At 41.6% G+C, this 15,883-nt stretch overlaps 1 protein-coding gene across 2 annotated transcripts in view; it reads left to right on the top strand.

Annotated features, from left to right (window-relative positions):
- PACRG (parkin coregulated) overlaps window positions 1–15,883 on the top strand; it is a 597,238-nt gene that overhangs the window by 540,937 nt on the left and 40,418 nt on the right. Inside the window, exon 5 of one of the 2 annotated variants that reach the window (XM_037741731.1) lies at window positions 2,701–4,249. The exons of the other annotated variant lie outside the window; for it this stretch is intronic. Within the exon in view, the coding sequence (XP_037597659.1) occupies window positions 2,701–2,708 (8 nt within the window). The 3' untranslated portion in view covers window positions 2,709–4,249. Of the gene's footprint in view, window positions 1–2,700; window positions 4,250–15,883 lie in introns of those variants that run through there. 2 annotated transcript variants of the gene reach the window in all.

Raw genomic sequence — 15,883 nt, 5'->3', positions numbered from 1 at the left:
CGGGTCCATGAGGAAAACATTCCAGCACACAGAAAGCATGTGCAAAGGCCCCAGGAGGGTCACGTCAGTGCCTTGAAAGAGGCCAGTGCTGGGTGAAGGCAGGGAGTGGCAGGAGGTGACAGGGAAGGTGGCCAGCAGTTCAGGTGGAGACTCCACTATGAGGACACTGATGGTGACCCTGAGTGAGACGGGACATCCATGTCCTTGGGATGCCGGAACTAACTCCCACAGCGTGGCAGCTTAAGGAAACAGACACTCACCCTCTCACAGCTGTGGAGGCCAAAAGTCCAGAATCAAGGTGTTGGCCAAGTCGGTTCCTCCAGGAGGCTCCAGTGTTTCCAAAGCATGGGCCACAACCGCAGAGGTATCTTCAGCCTCACTCTTTTCTAGTGCCTCCTCATTACCTTAACACCTTCTGTTTCTAATCAATTGTGTAATTACACAAGCCACGGGCTTTCTACATCAGGGTCTCCCTTACATGCGAGACGGAGGCTCACACAGCACGTAAGGAACAACGTGTTGCCGATCCTGCCTCTGGCAGGGAACCCCAACTCCTGGCAGCTGCAGCCCCCTTTGCTGTTCCTTGGCTTGTGGGCACATCACTCCCATCTCTGCTGCCATCTTCACGTGGTCTGGTCTTGTCTGTGTCTTGGTGTCTCTGCCTATCTGTCTCTTCTTATAAGGACACAAGTCATTGGATTTAGGGACCACTCTAACTAAATCTAGGATGCTCTTTTATGGAGACCCTTAATCACATCTGAAAAAAACCCCCTATTTCTGAATAAGGGCACACTCACAGCAATGCTGGTTAGGAGTGGGGCACATCTTTTGGGGAGACACAACTCAACCCCGTCCATGTGGAAAGGGTCTTTGAACACAACAGGGCCATGATCTGTGTTAAGGGGTCGTTCCGGCTGCTGAATGGATAGGGGTAAGAGGGTTCGGGCAGCAGCAGAGAGCCCAGTTAGGAGACTGTCCCGGTTATCCAGGCAAGAGGCGGCAGCTGGTTGAACAAGTCCGTGGTGGTGGCAGTAATAGTTCCACGAGACAAATTACGTAAGACGTAGAAGGAGTAGTTATTCAAAAGGTGATTCTAACCTCTTAGTCACTTAATCACTTAAATTGTTATTTTTTTGCAACTGTCAAACTATTTCACTTCTGTTTCTCTACGTTTTTAAATATCTCATAGAGTTAATCCCCTTCTTCCTTTTCTTAGTTGGATTCTATAAATCTATTAGTTTGCTTGAGACAATATTTTGTCTTCTCTTTCATGAATACTGTATATATGTAAGAGTATGAACGGATAGATTGATTGATGTCAATTTATTCAAGTCGTTTATTATCTCTTAAATATTTTTTAACTTTTTGATAGCCAGGACACATTCCTCAATAGATTTATTGCCAAGGTTTCTTGTGGAAAAAGGGTTGATACTGTGGACAGGATATATATTTTTATTACATCAACTGGTGCCTGCTAATAATGAACGAGACTATTAATTTTGGCATGCTTATTTTAGATCTAGTACTTTATTGAATCATTTTATTAAATATTATTATTTCTGCTGATTCTTCTGCACATTCTGGTTTTCCATTATATTAAGCACAAATAATTATCTTTTCTCTCTTCCCATTATTATACCTCTTTATTTTTTTTATGTCTCATTGCATTAACTAGAGCTTTTAGGACACTATTAAGGAATCATTTTTGTTCCAATTTTTAAACAGAATCTCCTTCATCTATCCATTAAGCATAATATGGACTCTTATTTTCCACAATTTTTATCATGATAAAAAAAAGTAGACTCTATTCCTAATATTTTAATGTTTTTGGAACTGTATTGTGTTATCAGTTGTCTTTTAGATGTGTCATTCATTTTAATTTAACCATTAACATCATGTATCTTAGTAGCGTGTGCTCTCATGTTGGATTTCTTGCATTGTGGAATATACCTTCCAGCGTGCTCCTTTAGATGGGCTTAAAGCAAGATTTCAGGGTGTTAGTTTGTGCATTTCTATTTTTCTTTTTATGATTAGAGATCTGCTTGATTTGGTTGACATCCTCCTTCAAATCAATATTCTCATATTATAATATTCATGAGAACTATGGTACCTTGGAAGAGGGTTTTGGAGAACTGGCTACTAATAAGTTGTATTAACACTTCCGGAAAAAGCACTAGCTTTCAGTGTCAGTATTATTATGATAAAACTGTATTTATGAAATGCCTCTAATAGTCACTAATGCTTTGGTGTGGTTCAGAATAGCTCTCGTCCCCTAGGAACTAACAACACCAACTTGTAGATAGCATCGGATTTTGCAGTTCCTAGATCGTCTCCACATCCATGGTCATGGGCAGCATTATTAGGCCCATTTTTACACATGAGGAATCTGATACTGACATGAATAGAAATTTACATGAGGTCATCTAAGCAACCAAGGACAGGCAGAGGCAGAACTTAGACTCAGGAGTCCTGATCCCAACCCAGTGCTCCTTTCAGTACGGCACACTGACTCAACACCCAGCAACTAACAACATTCAGCAAAAGCATGAGAAGACATTGTGTTCTAAGCTGAGGCTGGATAACAATTGCTATGGAAGAGACTGGAAAGGATTCTTCTGGAGCCCCCATGCACCCCAGTGCTGCTTCCCAACCATTATCCCCATTTGCCTTGAATAACCCCACTGCTCCTTTAAACTTCAGGCCAGTGAGTGGCATCATCCTGTGCCCTCCCAACTGGTGCCACCTGCTGACCTCTTCAGCCACGGAACCATACTCATTCTAGCATCTGGCCCAGAAGCCTCCTCTCCATCTTCATTTCTCATCATCCGAGGTGACCTGGTGTCCTTATGGAAGACAACTCTGAATTCTTCCTTGACCTCTTCAGCTCTACTGGTCATGTTGACATCACTTCAGCCATCCAGACCCACGGCCTCACTTTGGACCTCAGGAGGACCTCACCCCGGAATATTAAGCTTTGACATCCTTCTCTCTGACCATAATTTCTTAGCCTTCATCTCTAAAATAAGCCTTCCCAGCTGTTCCCTCACCTGGGTCTTTCCCATGTTGCCCCCATCTGTGGGCCCTTTTCTTGCCTCAGTTTTTCCACTCTCCAGGCTGGGTCACAAGGTTGATCACCAGGACTGAAGGAGACCTCCTGCCCACCCCCTCACCCCCGGAAGCTGAGGGATGAGGGGCGGGCAGTAGAGCTGGTGGAGGAAGGAGAACAGGATTCTCTGAGGAGCTGCTTCAGGCTGAGGTCCTGTCCTCTGAGGATGCACTGGTGTCAGGGTTGGAAGAGGGTGTGCCTGTGTGTCCCTGATGTCCTAAAGAGGGTGCCCCAGGGCACATGAGGGCCATTCTGCCCCTCCAAGCCCCAGCCCCTGACTTATCCATGGTGCCTCTAGATCTCACTCCAGCTCTCATACCCCTTCCCTTCCTGGGGTTTTCCCTGCCAGCATCGTCCAGTCCCCAAGCCTGTCCATGGCGCTCTGCTCACTGCCATCTGGGCCACCAGCCAGCGCCTCAGCGGACCCTTTAGCAATCCATGGGGTGGGCTCTGCCTTGGTCTCTCCTGGTCTGATGCCAACCCGGCCACTTCATTTCCTGCTAGGGGAGCTCTCTTCAGCTCCCAAGTTGGTCCAAATTGGTCTGGTCTCTTCCAGGCTTCAGAGCTGGTACACAAAGAACAAAGGCCAGTTAGTCTCCAATTCTGCAATTATTCAAAGTTCAGGCTTTAAAACGCAGAGATTTTTCTGCTTCATCTACCCACAGCTCAGCAACTGTATTTCTACACCTATTGTTATTCTATTTCTGTTCCTAATTGCTATTGTAGAAAACCGTGCCTAGCTGAAGCTTCGGGAGTTGCCAGTCTGTGGGCTCCCTTCAAATGTAAATGTGTTATGCAAATGTCTTCTGCGGCTGGGAGCGGGATCCTGTGGTCTTCCCTGGGTAGAGACCGGAGGAGAATACTGCTGGGATGGCTGGGAAACAGGAGACAATCCGCTGCCCTCGTTATTTAAACCTTCACTGTTCTGAGGTGGTTTACTGTCTCCAACTTCCTCTCCCGCTCTAGCAGCTGAATTTAAAATACTTGCTACAGAACCCTGCTTCTTCCGGGCAGGGAACACTGCCACTTAACCCTTCCATGCTGGTTCCCTGTGGGGACACAGCGTGTGGGCCAGCTGCGCCTCTCCCAGGGTCTCAGGACCATGTCGGTAAGGTAGATGCTATTAGAATCTAGGAACCTTTTTTTTTTTTTTTTTTTTTTTTTTTTTTTGGAAAACCCCCTTTTTTTTTTTTTTTTTTTTTTTTTTTTAATATGGAAGACCACCCATCTAAATAATGCATTGAAATGGATCCGTTATCTTCGTTCGCAAAACCTTAAAGCGTCAGTGCTGGTGGAGACCTTGCCATTCCAAGCAGAGTTTGAATCCTTCCAAAACCGGCCACTAAGTCAATACAAATGTTGTTTTCCAGGAGTTGTTGGTCCCTTCAGGAGAGCTCCTTCACTCACGCATCTGTCTTCCCAGCTCCCCCTCCCCTGTTCCTGAGCCCGGAGCTGCCCTCCGCCTCCACTGCCCATCATCGTGCCACGCAGGCGCTGGCTTTTCTTTTCTTTTTATTTAATTGTACTTTAAGTTCTGGGATACACGTGCAGAGGATGCAGGTTTGCTACGTAGATACACATGTGCCATGGTGGTTTGCTGTACCCATCAACCTGTCGTCGAGGCTCTAAACCCGCATGCATTAGGTATTTGTCCTAATGCTCTCCCTCCCCTTGCCGCCCTCCCCAGGTGCTGGATTTTCACTGTCCTGAGATTTTCACTCTCCCTCAGGCCTTCCTCACCAACCTCCCCTTATCCTCAGCAGCAATTTGGTCCAAAGAAAGTTCTCAGCTTCTGAATGAACAAGCCCTCAAATCCATGAGCTCCTTGACTCAGTGCTTGCGCTGTGCTGAGCCAGGTACTCACAGGACACTCGGCCCTGCTGGCTGGGGCCCCACATCTGTGGGTCTGACAAAATGCAGATCTGAAATATCTGGGGGGAGCAAGCCTGTACTGAACATATATAGAATATTTTTCTTATCAATGTTCCCTAAACAATCAAGTATAACAACTATTTACATAGCATTACATTGTGTGAGGTATGATAAGTAATATTGAGATGACTTAAAGAATACGGAAGGTTTTGCATGGGTTATATGCAAATACTGCACCATTTAGTATCAGGAGCTTGAGTTTCTGTGGATTTTGGAATCACCTGGATTCCCTGAACCAGTCCCCCAGGAACACAGTGGGAAAACTGTATTAATTTATTTACCTCTTTTGTGTTTATCAGTAGCTTCTGCGTTCCACAGTTTGTATTGCTGCTATTTCCAAAATGTGGGGTGAAAAGTTAACCACAAATGTACAGAAATGTATTCTGTGCATTCTAAAACAAATTCTAAACTATATGAAAGGAGAGGACAAAGCAGAACATGCTTGAAAAACAGCTCAGGCCCGTGACCTTTAGCTGTCTGGCTTTCGTGTTTTACACTGTCATGTTCACTCAGTATTCTCGCAGCTCTGCTGTACATTCCGAATTTCGGAGAAAGAAAGGGGTGCTAGCTCTTTGCCGGAATACCATTTATGTTCTAAAGTGCTCAAAGTACTTTCAAGTGCAATCAGCTTATTTATGAGGCAGAGACGATGCTGTTCTCTGCCTACCTCATAGGGTCACTGGGAGGATCACCGGGTTGGGGAATATATATTTGTGTTTCGACACAGCAGAAAGAAAATCTTTGTGTAAATTCAGGGTGGCTTTATAATGATCCAGCTAGATTGGAATATCTGATCAAAGCGGATCACTCTGAACCACTTAGTTACAACATGATCTCCTTTTTTTTTTCCAGATCTAATAATACATCACAAATTGACATGTGTTTGTGAGAATGATTTATGGTCAACTCGAGGCTCAGACGTGGCCACAGGCATTCCATATTCCTTCCCCTTTACTTAATTTCATTACAGCCTTGCCCCATAGTGCCTATTTCTATAGCAGTCTCTGAGTTCATCACATTTTTATCAGGAAACTAATCGATCACTGGCTTGCACAAAATATCAATTAGGCCAGGGCAGTGGTTCACACCTGTAATCCCAGCACTTTGGGGGGATGAGGCAGGAGGATCACTTGAGCTCAGGAGTTTGAGACTAGCCTGGGCAACCTAGTGAGACCCCATCTCAACTAAAAATTAAAAAAAAAAAAAATTGGCCAAGTGTGGTGGCACACACCCACGTAGTCCCAGCTGCTCGGGAGGCTGAGGCGGGAGATCTCATGAGCTCTCCAGCTTGGGCAACTGAACAAGACTCTCCCTCAAAAATAATAGTAATATATAAATTTGTCTGCAATTGTGAAAAATAAATAAATTTCCACACTAGATTCAAGTCCCCGAGTTTTAACTGGAGAACTGAGGCAGGTATTTTACTGCCCTGGCCCCACGAGGCCTTTCAAACCCGTGACTTGCGTAGTCACGCCAAGGCCTCAGAACCCTTCCCTTCCCATCCTGAGAGCCCAGAAAGAATTCTGCAACTGTCCGTGAGCCAGCCGGACTTGAACAGGCTAGCTGACCTCACTACTCCAGAAAGAAACATTAGCTTGCTCACAAGAGCTTCCCTCACAGACTTGGTGCAGAGGTCTAGGGGTCACGTGGCGGCCGCAGCCTCCATGTGTCTGTGCCCTGAGCTGGCACGTACAGAACACCCCGTGTGCTAGGGACCAGACCCTGCTCTGGAGAAAGCTCCAGCGAAAGGTCACGTGTGCGCAGAAACATGTGACTATTGAACACCCTCCTCTTCTCCATCACAAAACCTCTTTATCGTTCCTCCTCTGCGGGCAAAAACTGTGGGAAACTCTCACGTGACGCAGAATTTTTTTCTGACAATATCTGGAACTAAAGACCCATAGTCAGGTTAAAAATCACATTCTCACTGAAACAATTTATGAAAAGCCTATTACCTAGCAATTTTATATTTGAAGGCAATTATGTTAATGTTATTAGTACATTATGAATGGCACTAATATGATTGCTGTTTTGTGTGGTATTACAGGAAATTAATTTAAATGGATTTACATATTTTTTAGATAAAGGGCACTGCTAACATGGATAAATAAGAAGGCTGACGTTACTTTTAAAAAATGTTTTTAAAAAGTACTGAGAGAGCCGGGTTGTGACTTCATTTGTAATAGTAACACACCATTATCGTGCTTTTTTGTTGATGTGACTATTCTGCAATTTCCAAAGCGTTTTTCTTGTTTAATGCAGCAATCTGAATTAATTTCCCAGCCTCTGCCAATGTGCCTTTAGCCCATTTTATACTTGAGGGAGTTAAGAGTTAAGGGAAGGAAACTTGCCCCAATTTATACCCAGAATCTAGACAGTACAGTATGCAAACTCAAATTGCCGAGAACTCAGCTCCTACACTTTACATCATCAGGGACTGTAGCTTTTCACATCAAATCATTCAGAGTCGTAATTAAAGAAGGCCGGGCCTCTGGAAGCTCTCCTTCCTAGGATTTTGATGAAAGGACATGCTCGTTTCTGCACTGAGCAAGGCTGATTTCCATGTCACAGTACGCTTTCTGCATCTCCTGCTTATCCAGAGGAGAGCCACCAGCCTCCCGAGCTCAGAGCTCAGTCCTCCCTCCCAATCGCTCCGCATTCACTGTGCATGCTCTATGCACTGCTGGGCTATTCACACTGCTGCTGGAGACCAAGCATGAACACAAAGCAAGCTAGCAGCAGAAGACACTGTGCGCACTCAACCCGTGCAAACTTTAGGTGCCAGCTGAAGTCGCTGAAGGGTGACAGGGCGGTCACAGGTGTGGTTGAGAAAAGCCGCCCAGAAACAAGATCTGCGCTGGGCCTAGACAGAGATTCCTGACAAGGAGTCCCGGGGCAGCTGAGTTCAGGGGACTATGGGTGCAAAGGCAGAGGGCAATTTGCAGGGCATGTCCACGGTGAGGGCAGAGCTTCGGCTAGTTGGAAACTAGGGGGTGAAAGTGAGTTGGGAACAAACTGCAGATATCCTCTAGGCTTGGGCGGGGCGGCGGTGGGGCGAGGTGGTGGGGGGCTTGCTGCCAACTTTTAAACACCCGAAATTGACAAGGGAGAAGCTGCCTCTGGCAAAACCGATCTGGCAACTGTGCAGAAAACCGGGTTAAGACACAAGTCTTTTGCAAGTCCGTAGGCCTGGGGTGATAAAGGCCTGAACTACCTAGGAGGGATGGCCTCTGCCCCAAGCCAAGTGACATTATCAAATCCAATGAACTAGTAAGCTCGGAATCATAATTTTATGGTGATAGATCCTAGCGATGGATGATTTGCTTTTAAACTGGAAGTGCTTTGAGAACCGGCACTCTATCTTGTCTATTTTCAGCTTGTAGTTAAGAGCCAGCTGCCACCCTTGCTGAATGAATAAACACATGCATGAACGAATGAAGGCAGATGTGTGTGAATGGGTGAAATCTAAAGATATTTTGTGGTAGATCATTTCCTGACTAATGGTAGGGATTCTGACCCTGATAGGCTTACAGGAAGCTGCTCGTCAGTCTGGCCTGGCCTGGGTGGCTCCATCACCTGTACACAGGCCCCCTCTGGTCCTTGTCCTTTTCCCTGGATGAGGGAGGCCTGCAGGCTGACAGCCACAGGTGTTCCTCCTGGGCCTGTCAGACGGGCACTCTTTAGCACCCTGGGTATTTGTTTTAATAGAACAAATGTGGGTAAATACAGCCTCCAAGCACAGAGTGAGGTGAGAATAATATTCTTTTCTACCTTCAGTGATTATTGTGAGGATTAAATGAGTTAATATATATGCATAGAGCAGTAGCTGATGTATAAGAAGCATACAGTGTTAGCTATTGTTATTATTTGTTACCATTAAACAAATTGCCCCGTCTATTATATTCTTAATATTTCCATTCTAGAAATAAGCTAAATAAGAACAATTCCTTCATTTCTTTCAGCAGCATCAGCTTCTGTACTTTCCTTTAAAACCGCAGTTAATTTCTAAGTAGCTAGTTGACATGTTGATGATTGAGGTTAAATATTACATCAGAATGTTATTTTAGAGATTAAAGAAAAAGAACACCTAAACTTTTATATTTAGCATTTACCATAATTCCTAATCAAAAATTACTATAATATTTTGATTACTGTACAATTCACTTCTGTAAATAATAATTTGACCCATAAATTTAAATGGATATTGGTGCATCTCCAACTATTTAGCATTAAATTCACTCTGTTATCACTTTCCAATTATCTTCTCATGAGACAAATAGTAATAGACCAATTTCCAAAAAGTCGTTTGTTTTTAATTGAATTAGTAGTTGTGTTTGATTGAAATATGTTGAAGCCATTATAAAAAGAAATTCTTATCGCTCATTGGTAAATTTTTCTACCTATGCTGTCAAAATGGCTAGAAACATCAATTACAAGCCTTGTGAATGGGAAGGGGAAATGTACATTCTATTCTTTCAGAGCAAATAAAAATACTATAAAATCAGAAACTGGATCTGGACTTTAAAGACTATAGGTAAATAATACTGGTAAATAGGAGATCTGGTAAAGAGGAAATGCACTGTGGCTTAGGAATTTAATGAAATAGAGGAAAGGGGTAATTTTGAGCCCATTTAGAATTTACTCACTTGCTGTTCAGCCAGAGGACTTAGATTAAATTATTGGTTTTCTGTGAATCTGAATTTCCTAGTCTGTGTTGTCAGGAGAGGGATGAAACTTTGGAGAAATGCGTGGAGCAGATGTACGGGAGAAGCCAGGCAGGGCCAGGCTCTTGGGTCTAGGAGAGCTTCCTGTAAACTCTGTAGTCTCACATGCTCAGCTAACCTCCTTCTCCTGATTTTTTGTGGACATTTATTGATTATTTACCCTGTACAAGACAAAATTCTGTGAATTTTGCATATATTACCTCTCAATCTTCAAAACAGCCAACAAATTAACTGCTTATGTGATCCTCATCTTACAGATGAGGGAACTGAAAGCTCAGAGAAGTGAATGTTTTGCCCAGGGCTGAAGAGCCCAGCTGGGGCTGGCGTATCAGCCATGAGATGTCAGGCTCCTGCTCTAGACCATGGCACACCCGATCTCTCCTGGCAGCCACAAGATTTGGGGAAATTTCCCTCTTCCCCGCCAGTGCCAGTTTTATGAGCACGTTCTTCTTTCCTGCCCAAATTTATAGTGGGCCCCTCATCAAATGGCTTAGCTTCAACATGGAACATGTCTGTCACACAGGACGCTGCATGCCCAGAACCTGGCCAGAGAACCAGGGGGCAAGGGCATGAAAGCAGAAAGGCAGAGGGCACTGAAGACCCCAGGCACTTGATGCCGAGGCAGGTCCTTACTCAGGGTAAGTCATTGTAGGGGAAAGTGCACCATGAAAACTAAGCTCTTCCTGAAGCTTTCGCACTAGCAGATGGGGTATGCCCTCGCTGGTGCTGGCAGAACTCTTCATGCCTGGGATCACAAGCGACCCCACTTTCTTTCATGAGCCCCAGGCATCACTATCAGCACAGTCCCATCACAGTGAGGAGGCTCAGCCTCTTCCTAACTGCATGATTTTATCTTGGCTCATTCATTTACCAGAAACTATTGAATGCCTACTAAGTGCCAACTATTCAGCAGTTGTTTGATCAAGAAATGAGCCAACATATGAGAACAGAAGGCATCCTGCTTCTAAGTCCTAATTTTCTAAAGTATTTTTAAGATCAATCATATCCAATGGGACCATAATATTTCACACCAATTCTACAAAAAGTTACATTCAATTAATGAAAAGCCTAAGTCATCAAACATTTGAAAGGTACCATTCGTTCCTTTGAAGTAGCTACCATAAAACAAATTTTATTAATGAGACATTACAGAGGACCTGCCTCAAAGGTTAGTTTAAAAAGTACTTTTGCATATCAATTCTATGTGTATGTGCAGATCTTCAAACCTATTCTAAGGTGTCATAAAATGGTTTGTTCTTAGAACACATCGTATAAATCCCCTGTCACATTTAAATGATTTACTCTGTGAGTAAAGGCTTACTAAGCAAGGAAACTTACATACAGACCCTAATAAATTATTAGTTTCAAATAAATGTAGTCTTTCTCTCCCGTGGCTCACTTTCTGATATTTCTCAAGCTTTTCAGCACTGCCAGGTATGAGATGTTAAACAAAGTAACACCCAAATGAGTTACTTTGACTCTGAGTTACTTTTGATTCTGAGAAGAATTTATAACAGATAAGATGTTGATATTTTCAATATGTGGCTTTAGAAAATGTTAAAGTAATTTTAAAAGAAAATAAACTTAGCTGACTTGCATAAAAATTCAGCACATTAATTTAAATGAATAAAATTTAACAGAAAAGTGAAAGTATGTTATCGATACTTTGAAAGTATTGAAATATAGCAGGATATAAGCTTCTAAACAACCTACAGTTTAAAATCTCAAAAATAAAAATCTTTCACTGATGTGATATAATTTATTACTTCACATTTCTGACACCATAGTAGGAACATTTGCTTTTTTTCTTTCACATAAAAGCATTAAACGATCAGTTTGCTGTTTATAATTTTTCTGACTGCCAAATCCTTACTTTTTTTCCCAATTGCTTTATGATTCTATCAGCTATAACATCATATTTGCCAATTTCATTCTAAATCTTTCGTGGTCATGGTTCTGCCTGCTTTTATGTAATATTTATCTGTGTTTTGTTTTTATCCATGCCTCCCTGAAAAGCAGGAAATTGGATTTGGGCCGCTGTCATGTTTTTCCTGCTTTGAGTGGCTCCCTGGAGCTTGGTTCTTGCTCCTGTGTTTCTCTTTACCACGGACACTAACGTGCCCAGGGCGCACACACCAAAATGATGGCTTCCGACTTCTTCCTAAGTTTGCGATTAGAAGTTTTTCAAACCACACACAACTTTCTATAACAGCCTTCTCCTCTCTCAAATGAGTTAAAATATTTGCTGATGCTATCGCAATCCTAGCAACAGCCAATTGGAAATGTCAGTTTTTAAAAGGTTTTCTGGGTGATGGGTACTGTAATAGCCCCTGCTTTCAAGCCACCTGTGTTCCTGGAGCTTCCCAAATTCTGCCTCTTTCTGAGACCCAGTTCTTCACATTTTTTCTTTGATTCTGCTCGCTACCTCCTACATTTCCAATAGGTTTTCTTTCTGTTCCAGTTATCTGAAGTAAGTTACCACTTCTTGTGAGCAAAAAAACTCAGTGGTTACAATTCGGTATGGTAAAGATGTGCCACCCACCAAGTTAAGGAGCCAATGGGAGGCTTTTATGGATCTTAAAAAAAGTGATTCAAATATCTGTATGAAAGAAAAAATGTGTGAGAAAACCACTGAGAAGGGAAAGAAAGAAAAGAAAAGAAAAAAAGAAAAGAAAGAGAAAAGAAAGAAAAAAGAAAGGAAGAAGGAAGGGGACAGAGGGGGAAAGGAGGAGGGGAGGGGGGGGGGAAGGGAGGGAGCGGGAGGGAAGGAAATGGGCATTTGCTCCACCGGATATTAAGATAAATTTAAAACAACAATACGTAAAAACGCGTGGCCCCAACAGTAGCATAGACAGATCAGTATAATAAAAATAAACCTCATAATAGTTTTAAGTATGTAATATTTTATAAAGTGAGCATTCCAATTCAGTGGGAAAATGAAAGGACCTCATAGGAGGTCTAGGTCAGCAGGCTAACTCCCTGGGGAAAAACATTTTTTTAATTATTAAGACTTGTCTCACATCACCAAAACTGAAAAATACATGTGGCTTACTTAGCAATTTAAATGTAAAACATAAAATGAATTTTGTTTTAATTTTAGAGACAAGGTCTCATTTTGTTGCTGGGCTGGAGTGCAGTGGCGCAATCATAGCTCACTGCTGTCTCAAACTCCTGGGATCAAGGGAGCCTCCCATCTCAGCCTCCCAAGTACCTGGGACTACAGGTGCATGCTACGATGCCCGACTATTTTTTTTATTTCTTGTGTAAAGGGATCTCACTGTATTGCCCAGGCTGGTCTCAAACTCCTGGGCTCAAGCGTCCCCCCCCTTGCCTCCCAAAGTGCAGGGATTATAGGCCTGAGCCACCACACTCAGCCTGAAACCATTTTTTTAAAGCTCAAATGTAAAGTGGGCAAATATAACCTAAAGAAAGAAACCACAAAGGAAAAGACAGATTTGATTATATAAAAATGAAGATTCTGATAACATCACCACAAATAAAAATAAAACACAAATGATATGAGAGTGACCGTTTCCCTAAATCTTCTCCAACAGAAAATGGTAGCAAACTTCTGAACTGGGTTGTATATTAGTCAAGGTTCTCTAGAGGGACAGAACTGATAGGATAGATGTATATATAAAGGGGAGTTTATCAAGGCGTATTGACTGACATGATCACAAGGTGAGGTCCCACAACGGGCTGTCTGCAAGCTGAGGAGCAAGGGAGCTAGTCTGAGTCCCAAAACCTCAAAAGTAGGGAAGCCGACAGTCCGTGGTTGAAGGTCCTCCAAGAGTCCCAAAGCTGAAGAACCTGGAGTCTGATGTTCAAAGGTAGGAAGCTTCCAGCACGAGAGCCAGATATTCAGGCGGTCTAGTCTTTCACGTTCTTCTGCCTGCTTTTATTCTGGCTGTGCTGGCAGCTGGTTAGATGGTGCCCACCCAGAGTGAGGGTGGGTCTGCCTCTCCTGGTCCACTCAGCCAAACAGTAATCCCCTTTGGCAACACCCTCACAGACACACCCAGGAAAAACACTTTGCATCCTTCAATCCAATCAAGTTGACACTCAGTATTAACCATCCCAGGTTTGAATGAATCTTTTTTTTTTCCATTGCTTCTGGAAATTGAGCCACAGTTTGCTGGGCCTTCCCCATTCATGTGTATAAAGGGATTTGCCTAGATCTTCTGTAATTTTACTTCTATATTTAAATTCATTTGGAATTATCCTAATGTAAGGTGTCAGGTATGAATCCAAATCATAACATTAGATGTCCAAGCATCACTTATTAAATATAAATAGCTCATGTTTTACCTACTGGTTTGAAATGATGCATGTATATAAATTAAATTCCTGTACGTCTGTTCACATGCATATTTTAATATCTGGTAGTTCTTATCCACTCTACACATCAATTGCTGGGCTTTTAAAGAATGTTCCTGGCAATTGCTGCTTGTGTATTTTCACATATGAAATTTGGGACCAATATGTCCAATTACAGTTTAAAACCTGGCATTTCTACTGGAATCTCTTTAAATTTAAAAATTAACTGAAATAGAAGTGACATCTTTATAATGCTCAGTTTCCCAATTCTAGAACATGATATGACTTTCCACTTGCCCCTGTCTTACAAGCCTTCAGCTGTGTTTTAAAGTTTACTTTCTGCCCCCTAGCCTGAGCAACAGAGCAAGACTCTGTCTCAAAAAAAAAAAAAAAGAAAAGAAAAGTTTTTTTCATATAGGTCATATGAAAACTATTGAAGTCTGTGTATTAATTTGCAACCCCACTACCTTACTGAATTTGTTTGCTAATTCAGTTAATTCTCAGGTTTTCCAGGTGTAAATTCTAGAAAATTTACATCCTCCTAAATGTGATTATATTGCCTTCTCCTTACCAATTTTTTTACCACAAATTTCTTTTTCTTGTAATAGCATTGACAATTTCCTGTGCTAATAGCATTGTGTAATTCTTGTAATAGCATTGACTATTTTCTATAGTATAATGTTAAATGACAGTGAAGATAATGTTGAGAGTGGATCTTTCTTGAGCATAGTTATGGTATGTCTCCATTAAGCAGGCTTCTGGCTTTTGGACAGAGATAGATATATTTTAACTTATGAAGGCAGTATTCCACTCTTTGTATTTTGTTTTTATCTATGTTGGTTGCTAAATATTGTCCAGTGCTTTATCAACATCCACAGAAATGATCATAATATTTTTTACTTCTATTTTTAATATGATAAAATTTGTTAATAGAATTCATAATAATGAATTCTCCTTACATTTCTGAAACAAACATTTGGTAATGACGTATTATTCTTTGGATATGCAGCTGGATTTATTTTGCTAATATTCTGTTTAAGAATTTCATAAGTCATATTGGTCTATTTTGTTGTCTAAAATTTTCGTCTTTCGGTATCTATGTTATACTTCCTCCAGAGAAAAAATGGTAAGCTTTTCTATTTATTTTTTTATTTTTACCCTAAGCTTTAGAAAAAGTACTGAATTTGTGGTATTCTCATATCTGGACCTAGTGACATTTTCTTTTTGATTGGACAAGAATTTCTTGTTGATAACCTTTTGTATTTCTTCCATAGAAATAAGACTTTTTAGATTTTCTGCTGCCTCAGGGGTCAGTTTTGATTAATTATGTAAAAATTTTTTCAATTTATCCAAATTTCAAATGTATTTGCACAGAGTTAAGCGAACTCATGTCCTGTGTTTCTTTTAATTCTCTTCATTTCTGTTACTTTCCTCCCTGCCTTGATATTTCCTGTTTGCACATTCTCCATTTTTTCTTAACTAAATTGGATGCTGGCTCTTATATTTCAGTACATTTTTGTCTTTCAAAAGCCATATTTTGGACTTATTTTGTAGTCCTACTATTTGATTTTTCTAATTAATTTCAGCTTTTAAAATTTCTTATGATTTAATTCCATTTATTTCGTTGCTTCTTGCCTTTTTGGTTAAATTCTTTATTGTTAATTAAATTAAAATTTGAGGTAATGCATTTTTCTCTGAGCATATCAGTATCTTTATTATATTGTTTTCTATTCATTCTCTAATTTGGGACTGTATTTCCTCTTTGATTTAAAAGTTGTTTAAACAAAATCAAGTTACTTGGTAT

Source organism: Cebus imitator, unplaced genomic scaffold, assembly GCF_001604975.1.
Source record: "Cebus imitator isolate Cc_AM_T3 unplaced genomic scaffold, Cebus_imitator-1.0 Scaffold6, whole genome shotgun sequence".
NCBI lineage: Eukaryota > Metazoa > Chordata > Mammalia > Primates > Cebidae > Cebus > Cebus imitator.
This window is presented reverse-complemented; position numbering and strand designations above follow the sequence as displayed.